This window comes from Panthera leo, chromosome D1 (genome assembly GCF_018350215.1).
Source record: "Panthera leo isolate Ple1 chromosome D1, P.leo_Ple1_pat1.1, whole genome shotgun sequence".
Lineage (NCBI taxonomy): Eukaryota > Metazoa > Chordata > Mammalia > Carnivora > Felidae > Panthera > Panthera leo.
This window is the reverse complement of record NC_056688.1, coordinates 65,783,900-65,795,900: the sequence shown is the minus strand read 5'-3', so window position 1 is coordinate 65,795,900 and position 12,001 is coordinate 65,783,900. Positions and strand designations below refer to the sequence as shown.

At 42.6% G+C, this 12,001-nt stretch overlaps 1 protein-coding gene across 2 annotated transcripts in view; it reads left to right on the top strand.

Annotated features, from left to right (window-relative positions):
* Window positions 1–12,001, top strand: part of SCUBE2 (signal peptide, CUB domain and EGF like domain containing 2) — a 63,006-nt gene that overhangs the window by 37,426 nt on the left and 13,579 nt on the right. Inside the window, exons 15-16 of one of the 2 annotated variants that reach the window (XM_042905341.1) lie at window positions 258–413; window positions 813–1,019. In XM_042905341.1, coding sequence (XP_042761275.1) covers window positions 258–413; window positions 813–1,019 — 363 coding nt within the window. The remainder of the gene's footprint in view (window positions 1–257; window positions 414–812; window positions 1,020–12,001) is intronic. The other variant, XM_042905342.1, reaches the window with a different exon arrangement.

Here is a 12,001-nt window from a genome sequence, read left to right as displayed (position 1 = left end):
CTGGTCAGTCAGAAACATCTAGCATTCACCCATGCAAATAATTTTCAAGGGCTAAATTGTTAAGTTATATAGGAGGCAATATTGGCTCTTTGAATTTAAAATGTCATCGTGCTCCTAGCTGCAACGTCTTGGCATCTGGAGTTAATCACTTAGTCCCTTGAGAGTTGTTTTAATGAAATGTTTACTGAGCTCTAGCGAATGTTCAACTGAGTGCTTTGCCAGGATCTGGCTTCCGATAATTTTGTTTCTTCATACAGAGAAGCACAGCTCAGTAAAAGAGAGCTTCCGCTACGCAAACCTTACATGCAGCTCTGGCAAGCAAGTCCCAGGAGCCCCTGGCCGACCAAGCGCCACTAAGGAAATGTTTATCACTGTTGAGTTTGAACTTGAAACTAACCAAAAGGAGGTGACAGGTTGGTTTGAACACAGTCTTTGGTGTCAGGCTGCTCACAGCTTGCTCCTGACTCTTTTGCCTTTCACTTTTCATCATTCTTGGGGGAAAAAAGTACTGCAACCACTGAAGTATCTCCTGTTTTTTGTTTTTTGATTTTTTTCACTCCCAAACTAGACTGAATTGGTTTGGAACCTCATGATTTAACCTGCTCCATAAAAACTCAAAGCTTCGGTTTTGGTCAACAAATTTCTGTTGGAATCAAATGCTGCCCAGCCTGCTAGGTGCCCAGCCCCAGGTGTCCCCCCACTCTGTCCACAGGGAACAGCGGGTGTTGGTGGGTCCTGCAGCGGGTGTCTGGACATCCTCATATCCTGCAGCCTGACCTCCTTCCCCACTGCTGTCCCTCTCATTCCCGTAGCTTCCTGTGACCTGAGCTGCATCGTAAAGCGAACTGAGAAGCGGCTCCGGAAAGCCATCCGCGCACTCCGGAAGGCTGCCCACAGGGAGCAGTTTCACCTCCAGCTCTCGGGCATGGACCTTGAAGTGGCAAAAAAGTCTCCCAGAACATCTGAACACCGAGTAGAGTCCTGCAGAGTGGGCCAGGGCCATGCAGGACACCAATGTGGTGAGTGACCTGCTGGCCAGGACCTTCTCGCTAAAGGAATTGTTTGGATCTCCATGAAGACTCAGGGTAACCCAAAGTGTGGCCTATTCTCCCTCTCTGGACTCACTCCAGAGAACACCCTAGACACCACTCTTACTTGGGATCTATATGTTGGTGTCTGATGTACCTGCTGGACCAGGAGCTCCCCAGCACTTGGCACAGTGTCTGGCTTGTTGGTGGGCACTTAATAAATGCTGGATTGAAGGATGGAAAGGAAGAGGTAGGGTTGATGACAAGAGGGAGTGCTGACCTTAAAGGGTCTGAGCGATGATGATCTTCAGAGCCTTGTGGTCCCGGGCAAGAGGCAGGACTATAGGTGTAAGGCACCCTTGAGCCTTCTGCACGCTCCACTGTCAGTTCCCCATTGTCTCCCTCTGGCTCGACTGATGTTGGCAATGAACAGTGTTGGCAATGAACAATCTCCTGACCATAGTTTTGTGCAGAGGCAAGCCTGGAGGGGGGGGCACTTGGCAGCCTAATGAGATCCCTGAGCTTCAGCCCAAGGCTCCTAGTAGTGTCAGTTCCATATATGGGTGTGTCTGTGTGAGTGTTTCAGAATTAAGTTTGAGTCCCGGCATTTGAACTACGCCAATTCTATTTCCCTGATGAAGTTCTAGGCAGGAGGTTTAAGGGTGGTCGGTCTTGAGATTTGTTGGTGGAGAGGAGCTGTTTTGGGCAATAATGTGAGAGTCTAGCTTTATAGGTAATCACTTTATAGTCTCACATTATAATAATCATGGTAATGATTTACTGAGTTTTCATCTGACACAAGTACGACGTTAAGCGCGGTATCTGTAGTATCTCCTTTAACCCAGTCATCTTACCAGGTAGGTCTTATTATCTCCATTGAACAGAGGAACAATCTGGAGCTCAGAAGGCCAGGTTCTTTGGCTCTAGACCACACTGATGGTCTGACTCCAAGCCTGTGGTCTGGTCTCAAGTAAGGTGCATTTTGATAACCAGACCCCTCCAGAAAAATTGCTGTCCTTTCTCAAGTGGCATTAGAATCACAAAACCCTAGAAATGAGGCTTGTGCTAAGGAGTAATAAGCCAGTGTTTTTCAAGAAGCAAAGCTGAGCCCAGGGCACTCATTCAGAAGAGTTGTGGGCAATAACCCCAACTCTGTTGCTTTCTCAAAATGAAGTAAAAATCAAGTATAAAATCAAGTGTAATTGTCCACCAGGGGCTGGTTTTCAAATAGTCTTGAGTTTGATTCTAGCTAACTCTTTTAAAAAGAAAAAAAAAATTAAGAAACAACCCAGCTGGTTGGTTTGTTCTCATTTAAAATTCTAGAAGTTTGTTTCCATACCAAAATGGTGATGAGAGTTGGCTGTTGCTGCCCTACTTTACGGAGTGAGTTGCAGAAACTGTCAGGGACAGGCAGACCAGTCTTCCTGCTGGCCTCTGAGAGCTAAATTGCATCCCCTTTCCCCATTTGCTATCCTGGTAGAGGAGGCCTTATGGGCTTGCCAGGAGCTTTGTGGCCAGTGAAGAAATCAGGAAAAACTAAAGTATTACTAATACTACCATGGCTGTGCTCCCATGGAAAAGGCTCAAGAACGAGGATCAAGAGTTACTTAAACAGAGGCCTCAGGACCATGACAACTTGTGAAAGACACTTGGTACGGGGTTTATGTCGCCGTTGTGTGTATTAATGTGTCCTGAGATGCTTGTCATGCTAAGTTAGGTTGAATTTGTTGTTGAGAGGCAATGTGTCTTGTCTCAAGAGCTCCCTCTAGCAATGGATGAATTTTGTAGCCCACATGGAACCAAATCAGGTTCACCCTGACAGCAGTGTTGAAGATTTTACCATGTAGAGAAAACAGCACAAAGAATTATCAGTGAAATTTCTTCCTTGGTGAAGGGAGAAAGTGTGTATAAGAAGGGGCTGCATATGTTAATTAGAAAGGTGTTTTTTTTTTTTTTTACCCAGAAGACACATGCCATGGGCAAAGGGGCAGGGAGTGAGTGAGGGGGGACGGGGGAGCTTGTCGTATGTTCCTTATATTCCTGGACTATTTGAACATCATAAATCCCAAGCTTACTGGTATTTTCTGAACTCTGGATGGTATATACAGTGGAGACATGCCTAGGGTAGTTCTTTTTGGAAATTACTTTCAATGTCAGCAGAAAGGAGCTCCCAAAAACATTTTGAGTCACTGGGAGGACATATGGAACCATTACATTTTTCCTTTAAAATATTTTTTATTTAGTTTTCCATTACCAAATTAGTGTACGTTTCAAGTGGTACAGAAATGTATACAGTAAGAGTAAAAGCTCTCCTAATCCTACTCTTGGGAAAGAATTCCTGTCAACAGGCTGCTATGTATTTTTCTATATCTGTTGTTATATACATATAAAAATGAAATTTTATTTATTTAGTAAATATTTATTGAGCACCTACTGTGTGTCAGGTACTATTCTAGGAGCTGGGAATCCAGTAATGACACAAAAAGGCAAAAATCTTAGCCTTCCTAGCATTTACAATTCTGGAAGAGGAAGACAGACCACAAACAAATAAAGAAGGAAATACATGGTGTAGTGGATGGTGATAAGGGTATGAAGGGTAAGCAGGGAAGTGGAATAGAAAGTGGCAGGGAAGGGGGAGGGCTGAGGAGGAACATACTCTCCCCTAATGTAGACTATGGTCAGGGACTGTGGTTGTTGCAAAGTGTCATTTGGACAGAGATGTTAGAGATGGAAGAAGCAACCTATGGGAATATCTGGGGGAAGAGTCCCAGATCAAGGAAACAGCAAGTACTGAAACCCCAAGGTAAGGGAAAGCAGGCCAGGAAGATAGGTGGGGGAGGGAGGGTAAAGGGAGGATGTCAGAGCAGTAGCCAAGGGCCAGACCAGGTGGGGATGGAAATCTGGGTGAGGGCTCTGACTCTGACTCTGAGTGAGAAACAAAATCAGCAAAAAGTTTTAAGCAGAGGAGTAACAGGGTTTCTGACTCATGTCTTAAAAGGATAACTGGCAGCTATAGGCTGATGTATGAAAAAAACATTTTTAAAAAAATGTATCAATACAATTTGAATAGTGCTGGGTTGTTTCTAAAAAGAGTAGATCATGAACATCCTTCCATGCTAATAGAGGAGCTAAGTTTATTTCTTTTAAAGCTTCCTAGTCTGTATTTGTTCTAAGATACTAGTATTTATTAACCATACCCACATTGGTGAACATTTAATTAAGTTGTTCCTAATTTTTTTAACAACAAAAAATGCTGCAGTGAATATCCTTTTTTGTGCACGTGGCCTGTAGGTTTGAAATGTCATAGAAGTCTACTTCTACCAAGTTTAACTTGTTTTTCTTAGATTATTAGTGAAACTGAGTATGCTATCATACGTCTGTGGCCATTTGGATTTCTTCTTCTGGGAATATCTGCATTCTTTGCCTATTTTTCCACCAAATTGTTGCTTTTCCAATATCACTTAAAAAATAAGTGTTAAAGTCCTAAGTTACATCAAAGAACATAATCACTTCTGACCCATAACACACTTTATTTATTGTACTTATGTTTGCATAGAAAGGTCTCATTCATTTGGCATTTAAGAACTTTGGGGACAGTCTGCTGCAGGTGACCTTTGTACCATCTGTTATCAATTCTAGCTTGATGTCAAAAAAAAATAGTGATTACATTCTCTGAGGAACAAATTCCTTAAGCTCCATAAAATTCACAAAGCCCTTTATACCTAAAGAAAAAATAAAGATGACATGGATTTCTATTTTTCTTTCATAGCCATTTATCCTTTTATAAAGGATGAATTATTTAAGGAATACACTTGCCAAAATATATATTTTTATATTTGATTATTCTGAAAACTTGCTGAAATTTTTAGAAGACACAATCCAGGCAACTGGAAAACTGGGAATAATTTTGTGCCTGAGTTCTTGAGAGAAACTGAGAAGGTTTAATTCAACTTTCAACAGCAGTAACTTTCCTCTGCAGCAATTGAGAAAAATTAATTCAAGCAATATTTATTGAGATACCACTCTGAACTTAGGATGAAGCAGTGAACATAATGGGTGAGGAGCTTGCTGTTATGAAGTTCACATTCTAACAGAAGGACATGGACAATAAAAAAGTAAAGAAAAAAATAATTTCAGAAGTTAAAAATGCTATGAAGATAATAATACAGAGGACAGAAGGGAGGAGGGATTACTCTCCACAGTTGTTCAAGAAGGCTTTCAGAGCAGGTGACATTTGATCTAAGACCTAAATGAGAAGGAGCTGGCCTTGTAAAGCTCTGATGGGGGCAACGGAAGTTCTGGCTGAGGAGGGATCACCAAGTGCAAATGGCCTGAGGCAGGAATGAGCCAGACATTTTCTTATTAATTATTTCAGAATTGAGAAATTATTTGGAATTGAACACGCAGAAATTTTCGTATCTGTTTTAAATCATGGAAATTATAAAGCTTATATTAGCAATATGGACCAATATTAGACCAATACTTATCACACAGACTTGGTAGGAAATTCTTTTATTTTTTATTTATTTATTTTTTTAATATAATTTGTTGTCAAATTGGCTAACGTACAGTGTGTAAAGTGTGCTCTTTGTTTTTGGGGTAGATTCCCATGGTTCATCGCTTACATACAAACACCCAGTGCTCATCCCAACAAGTAGTAGGAAATTCTTTTCATTAAAAGAGTTTAAAAAACAGAATTTGGCAAAATGTTGACATTTATTGAGCACTTACAATGTGTTTGGCACTGTGCTAAGCACTTTACATATATTATGTCCTTCAGTCCTCATTGCAAGTCTATTTGCATCATGCCTTTTTTACAGATAAGGAAACTAAGACATAGGGAGGTAAGGAGTTTTGCCAATGTGGCAGAGCCAGGGTTCAAATCCAGATCTGTCTCAAGAGCCTGTGTTCCTCTCTCAGTGTGAATGCTCTCATTTCCGGGTACAGCCTGTGTCGTGTGATTCTCTAACTCTTATAGCACTCATATAGAGAACCCACAATGGGCCAGCTCTGCAGTGGGTGCTGAGGAGGCCTGGATAAATAAGACACAATCCCTCAAGTCACCCTTAGGCCTCCCAGGGAAGAGTTAGAGAAGCCTTCCCCAAAGAGAAGCCTTCACTGAGTTTTAAAGGAGGCACAGAGGACGTGTAAATGGGGAGGAGTATTCTGGCAGAGGAGTAGCACTGGGGAATGAGACTGAGCAAGATGTGCCCCTGGGGGTGGTTGACACCTCAGTATTACCAAACCAAGAGCACAAGGTAGGATGTGGTGGGTAGCTAGGCTAGTGGGAAAAGCATGCAGGTCATGAGAGATCTTGAATATGTTGCTAAGGAGCCTTGACTTTATATCTAGGTGACAAGGTACCATTAGAGTGCTTGTAATCAGGGAATGTCCAGGTCATACTTGTATTTTAGAAAGATTTCTTTTACTGCATTGAGAGTCAGGATCAGAGGCAGAAAACCCAACTTGGGAGGCTTTGAATGCTTTGCATGAGAGACGTTGAGAACATGAAGGCACTAGATGGAGTAGAAAAGAAGCGATGGATTCTAGAAATACTTAGCAGGAAATGTGAGTAACATTTGGTAATAAATTGGATTAGGGATTGAGAAGAGGAAAAGTCAGTGTGAGCTCAGAGGTTTCTGACTTGGCCTTGATCCTTCATTTCATTCGCATAGGTCCTTAATCTCACCCAGCCCCGTTGCATATGCAAGGAGGCACGAAGAAAAAGCCTGTGGGTTGGTTGAGTGGCTGGATGAATGTGATCACTGGGGAAGAAATAATCAGAAAAGATTTATAAGAAAAGCAGAAAAAAATAGGCTCTTGAGAGAGCATGAGAAAGAAAGAAAACTCAGAAAAGGAGACTAAAGGCTGAGTTCTGAATCAAAGATGCTAAGAGGAGTGCTGGGAGTCAAGTCAAGGAGGTTTTGGAGTCAGGGAGGGAAGCAGTCCGAGAAGTACTTTAGCATGACTTTATGCTGTGACAGGGCTGAAGCAGGGAGGAACAGAAGGCAAGGGAAGTAGTTGGGAGGTTATTCATCTCTAGATAGGAGATGGTGAGGATCAAAGGACCCTACTTCCACAGAGGTGAGGATTAGCAGATGGACAAAAGACACAGCCGCAGAATGCTGCAGCTGACTGATGGGGCAGGGAGGAAATAGGTCTGGAATAATAACTACGTGTGGGATTGCAAGGGTTGGAGTCTTGGTGCCTGGGGGAGTAGAGATGCCATTTATAAAGAGCAAAGCCAGAGGGGTAGGAAGGACTGGGCAGGGAGGGGAAGAGAAGCATTCCCTTTGAGCAAGTTAAATTTGAGTTGCAGCAAGACTTCCAGGCAGTGATGTCCATGAGCTTCTGGGAGGCTAGGAAAATAACTTTATCTTATCATGTACAGACCAGCCCTCCTGTCCTGCATCTGTTCACACATACTCTGACCCACTTCCTGTAAAAATGGATGAATATCCCATGCTCCTGCCAAGGTCAGCTTCTCCAGTTGGGCTCTGGAGCCCATTTGCTTTCACCTTCTCAAAAACATTGCTTCTGTTATTGTCCCCAGTGACCCCTCGTCTCAGAATTCTTCCTCTCTGCTAGATCATTTCCAACAGCACACAAACCTATCTCTTGTCGGAAAAACCAAACAAACCCTCCTTTGACTTCATGCCTCTCTCCAAATACTGCCTCATTTCTTTGACCACCCCCCCCCCCACCCCCAGAGAGCCAAACGCCTTGAAAAAGTTATCTAAACTTGCTGTCTTTGCGTCCTCCCCTCCCATTTTCTCCTCAACTCTAGTCAGTCTGGTTTTTGTTCCCAACCCCTCTACTGAAACTGCTTTTCCCAAGAAAAGCACTATGACGCTTTTTGAACCACTTTTATGTTACCAATTCCAGTTGCCAACTCTCATCCAGGTACTTATTTCCACTCCCTCCTCCTGGAAGCACTCTCTTCTCCTGAGTTTCAGACACCACACTCTTCTGGCTCTCCTCCCACCTCAATGGCTGCTCCTTTTTTATTTTACATGTTGCTTCTCCCCTAATTTTTGATCTCTAAACATCAGATATCCCAAGGCTCAGTCCTCTGTCCCCCATCTTGTATCTTCACACTCTCCTACATGACCTCATTCGCTGCCAGATCTTTAAATACCACCATGTGCTGGTGACTGCCAAACTGCCCTCTCCAGCTCTAACCTCTCTTTTGAATTATGGACTTCTTTATCTCAGGTGTGTTCAATGGTCTTCACCACACACACACACACACACACACACACACACACACACAGTGAAATATTTTTGAATTTATGAATGTTTGTGTAAAAGTCACATACTTATACTATTGGCTAACATATTATGCCTATCATAAAAGATAGAAGAATGAGTTACAGATTAAGTAAACAAAATTTAAAAATAACTGGCCAGCATCTTAAGGTACCATATTTATAATTTGGAAAGGTTCATTGCTAACAGTAGTGGTTATAAAGCCATCTTTCAAATAGTCTTTTTGTGAGTTGCCAGTGTTTTGGCTCAACTCTTGTCAGGTCTGATGAAATCATTACTGTTTCCATCTCTTGATGTTTGACAGAGAACTAGTTCGGTAGTGAAAGGCATGTCCACCTGGCTCTTCCCTGCTGTTTACCCATACCTGCTCAGTCCAGGGTTTCTGTATGATTGTATGAAGCTGCTCTCTATTTTGTGCCAGTTAGCTTGGCTGAAACTGGATAATATAATCAAATGATCTATTCAACTAGGCAAACTGTAATTCTCAATACTTTGAAAAGAAGCAAAGCAGTCAGTACCTTCCCACCTTCAGAGCTGTGGATGCCTGTTTTTCCCTTTCCTTGGAGACCTTGTTACTTCCCATGTGTCTCTGACTCATGGAGATGTGGACAGACTGTGGGACCAATCTTATACCCTACACTAAACCAGTGAACCTTTCTTTATTTCTTATTTTTTTTTTTTAGGTAAAAATTAATAGGCATAGATGGGAAAATGCTTTGTCTGCACCCAGTGGATCATTTTGTAAACCCCGAGGTGTAATATGCTACCTTGGAGACCAATAGTAAAACCAATGCCTTCTCAATATCAATACTTGCATGGCCAACAGACATCTTAAACTCCACAAAACATTTTATCCTACTCCCTCCCTCCCTCCCAAGTAAAACCTGCTTCTCCCTCATCTCAGCAAATAGCACTTCTATTTACCTCATTGCTCAAATTGAAAACCTCACAGTCTTCTTGACCTCTCTCATTCTTTCATGCTTCTCATCCAATCCATTAGCAAATCTTATCATATCTGCTTTCAGATTATATCCTGGATCTACATAGTTTTGTCTTCCTCCATCATTACCGCTCTATTCCAAGTCACTATCATCCTGGGCCCAGTCTATTGTGACAGGCTCTGACTCGTTTTCCTACCCTTGCCTGACTCAGTGTGTTCTCCACATAGCAGCCATACGATCTGTTAAAACATAAGTCAGATCATGTGGCTCCCCTATGCGAAGCCTCCAATATACCTTGTGTAAGATCTAATTTTCTTACCGTGACCTTCAAGAACCTATGTAATCTGGCCCTTGCTTGCTTTTTAGAATTCCTCTCCTATCACCCTGACCCTTTCACTGTGTTCCTGCTACACTGGCTTTTTTTTTTTTTTTTTCCATTAGGCAATCCCATCACAAGGCCATTTCCTTCATTTCAGTCTGGTCTCTGTTCAGAGAGGAAAGCCTGGATGCTCTTTAAGACAACATATATACAACCCCCACTCCACCACTCTCCTACCTTCTTACCCTGTTGCACTTTCCTCCATTCATGCTTACCTCTAGGTAGCATTCTACTATATATTTATTTATTTGCTTACTTATTGTCCCTATTCTCCACTAGAATGAGAGCCCCTTGAGGGCAGGACCTTATCTGTCTTCTCTGCTATATCTCCAGTTCTGTTTAGAACAGTGCTTAGCACATCATTAATGCTAAGCATTTAACTGAAGTAATGAATTTTCACAGGGACAACAGATGAAATCCCAAGGATAGCCACCAACATTAAAACAAAAGAGGGCAAAGGGCAAATCTTTGGGGAAATATTTAAATCCAGGGCAAAAGAGGCCCTCTGAAGGAAGTGACATCTCAGCCCCAGTTGACTAGGCAGGAAGAGAACACAGCATGCCTTGGGGAACCCCCCCCCCCCCCGCCCCCTCAGGAAGGTGTCAGCTGCACTCATCTCTCTGCCCCAACTCTAAGAACGTTTTCAAACAGCAAACCTGAGCACACACCAGAAACCTGGATGGGTGTGGCAGCTCAGCCTCTCAGCCTGAAGGGGTGCTCTTTCCTGTTATTCTGAACAGCTCCTTTAAAAGAGCTTCAAACCAGAATCCCAAGGCCACAGCATTGTCTTAGCCTCTGAGCTGTGACAAAGCAGCAGCTCCAGAACACCCTGGGAATCGGCCGGCGTGGGCAGCTTGTGGCTTTCCTTCAGAAGTCAAGGCGTGCCTCGTAAGAAAACAAGTCAGATGCTAGAGAGTGACCTCTTTTATTAGGTTCACCATCTTCACCACAGAGAGACCATAGTGTTTGTCCATAGCCTGAAATACTCAAAGGCCATAGTGTTGAAAAGAGGGTGAGCCTTCAGGTCTCTTTGTCGCCATTAATCCTGGTCCCTGCTGGTCTCTCCTTTTTGCATCAGAAAAGCTTTCTTGTATTTTTTTTTTTTTTAATAGAGGGAGAAAACAGCTGTGTGGGATTTGAGAATGGGATTTTAATGGTCACTGAAGACACACAAAAGCTTTGCTGTGATCGTGAAGTGTTCTGGGGGCAATTGACTCCTTTGTCTGGGGCAGCAAAACAAGCTGGCTGCTGGAGGAGAAAAGAGAACCAACTGGAACGCGTGATTGAGGCCTCTTTAGGCCAGATCTTCAGCACATTTGCAAAAAGCTGTTTTCAGGCATCTCTTCATGACATTCAGCATCACTTTTTACTGTTTAGCTCATTTTTCCCTTGTGAAAGAAACAAATTAATTTGGAAGGTGCTTGGCAGGAATTATTTCTGTAGGTCTTTCTGGAAGGAAAATGGAAACTGTGAGTGACAATATGAGTTTGTTTGTGTGAAGCAGGCCTTTCACTGGGAGAAAAAAGAACCAGTGCCCTCTTTTCTGCAGGGCAGCCCAAGGGGCCATTTCTCAGCCCTTTGCTCAGTTGGAAAATTGCAACAGATGTGGGACATTGTGAGGCTTCTCAAAATGTAATCTTGAAAAGGCTTTGGGGGGTTTAAATTGTTCTGAGGAAGAGTGGAAACCCAGAGCAGCAGGAGCCCATCCAGTTACTCATTCCAGTGAGAACAAGAGCCATTCCTGTCCATCCATGGAAGGGATCCGTTATCCACCAGGGCAACTATGATGGAACAGACTGTGCTGATCTGACTCAAAGTTATGATTCTTGGGGCTTTGAAATCATTGCCGCCGTCTGGTACTATCCCTCTAGGCACATGCATGTTACAGAAATGGAAATGACTTGGCTGGAGGGAATCCGGACAGACAGCCCGGGTTTTATTTACTTTCTGCCAGACTTCATGACAGTTGACTTGGTAGAGCCATGAAGGAATTACTCTCTCACTTACTGGCCTGCTGTAGGCCCATCCTAGGTCAGTCAGGAGGGACACAGGATAAGAAGTCAGGAATTCCTAGTACATAATCCAGCACCACTTTTCATGGGAGATGAACTGAAACCAGAGTCATTATGGAAGCCACTATCCAGTGGTTCTCCTATTCGAGAATTAGGTCTGGAATTATAGACTCTGTCGGCCGCATATCTGTACATTAGACTCATTATAACATTTACCAGGAAAGCAAGAGAGCTTGGTTCACTTTCAATTTTTAAAAAAATATGATAAAATTAAATAAAATGATACTATGAATGTTATAAAAGGCAATCCAAACAATATAAAAAAGTATTAAAAATTTGAATTTAGAGTATACTTTATTGATTGATGAAATT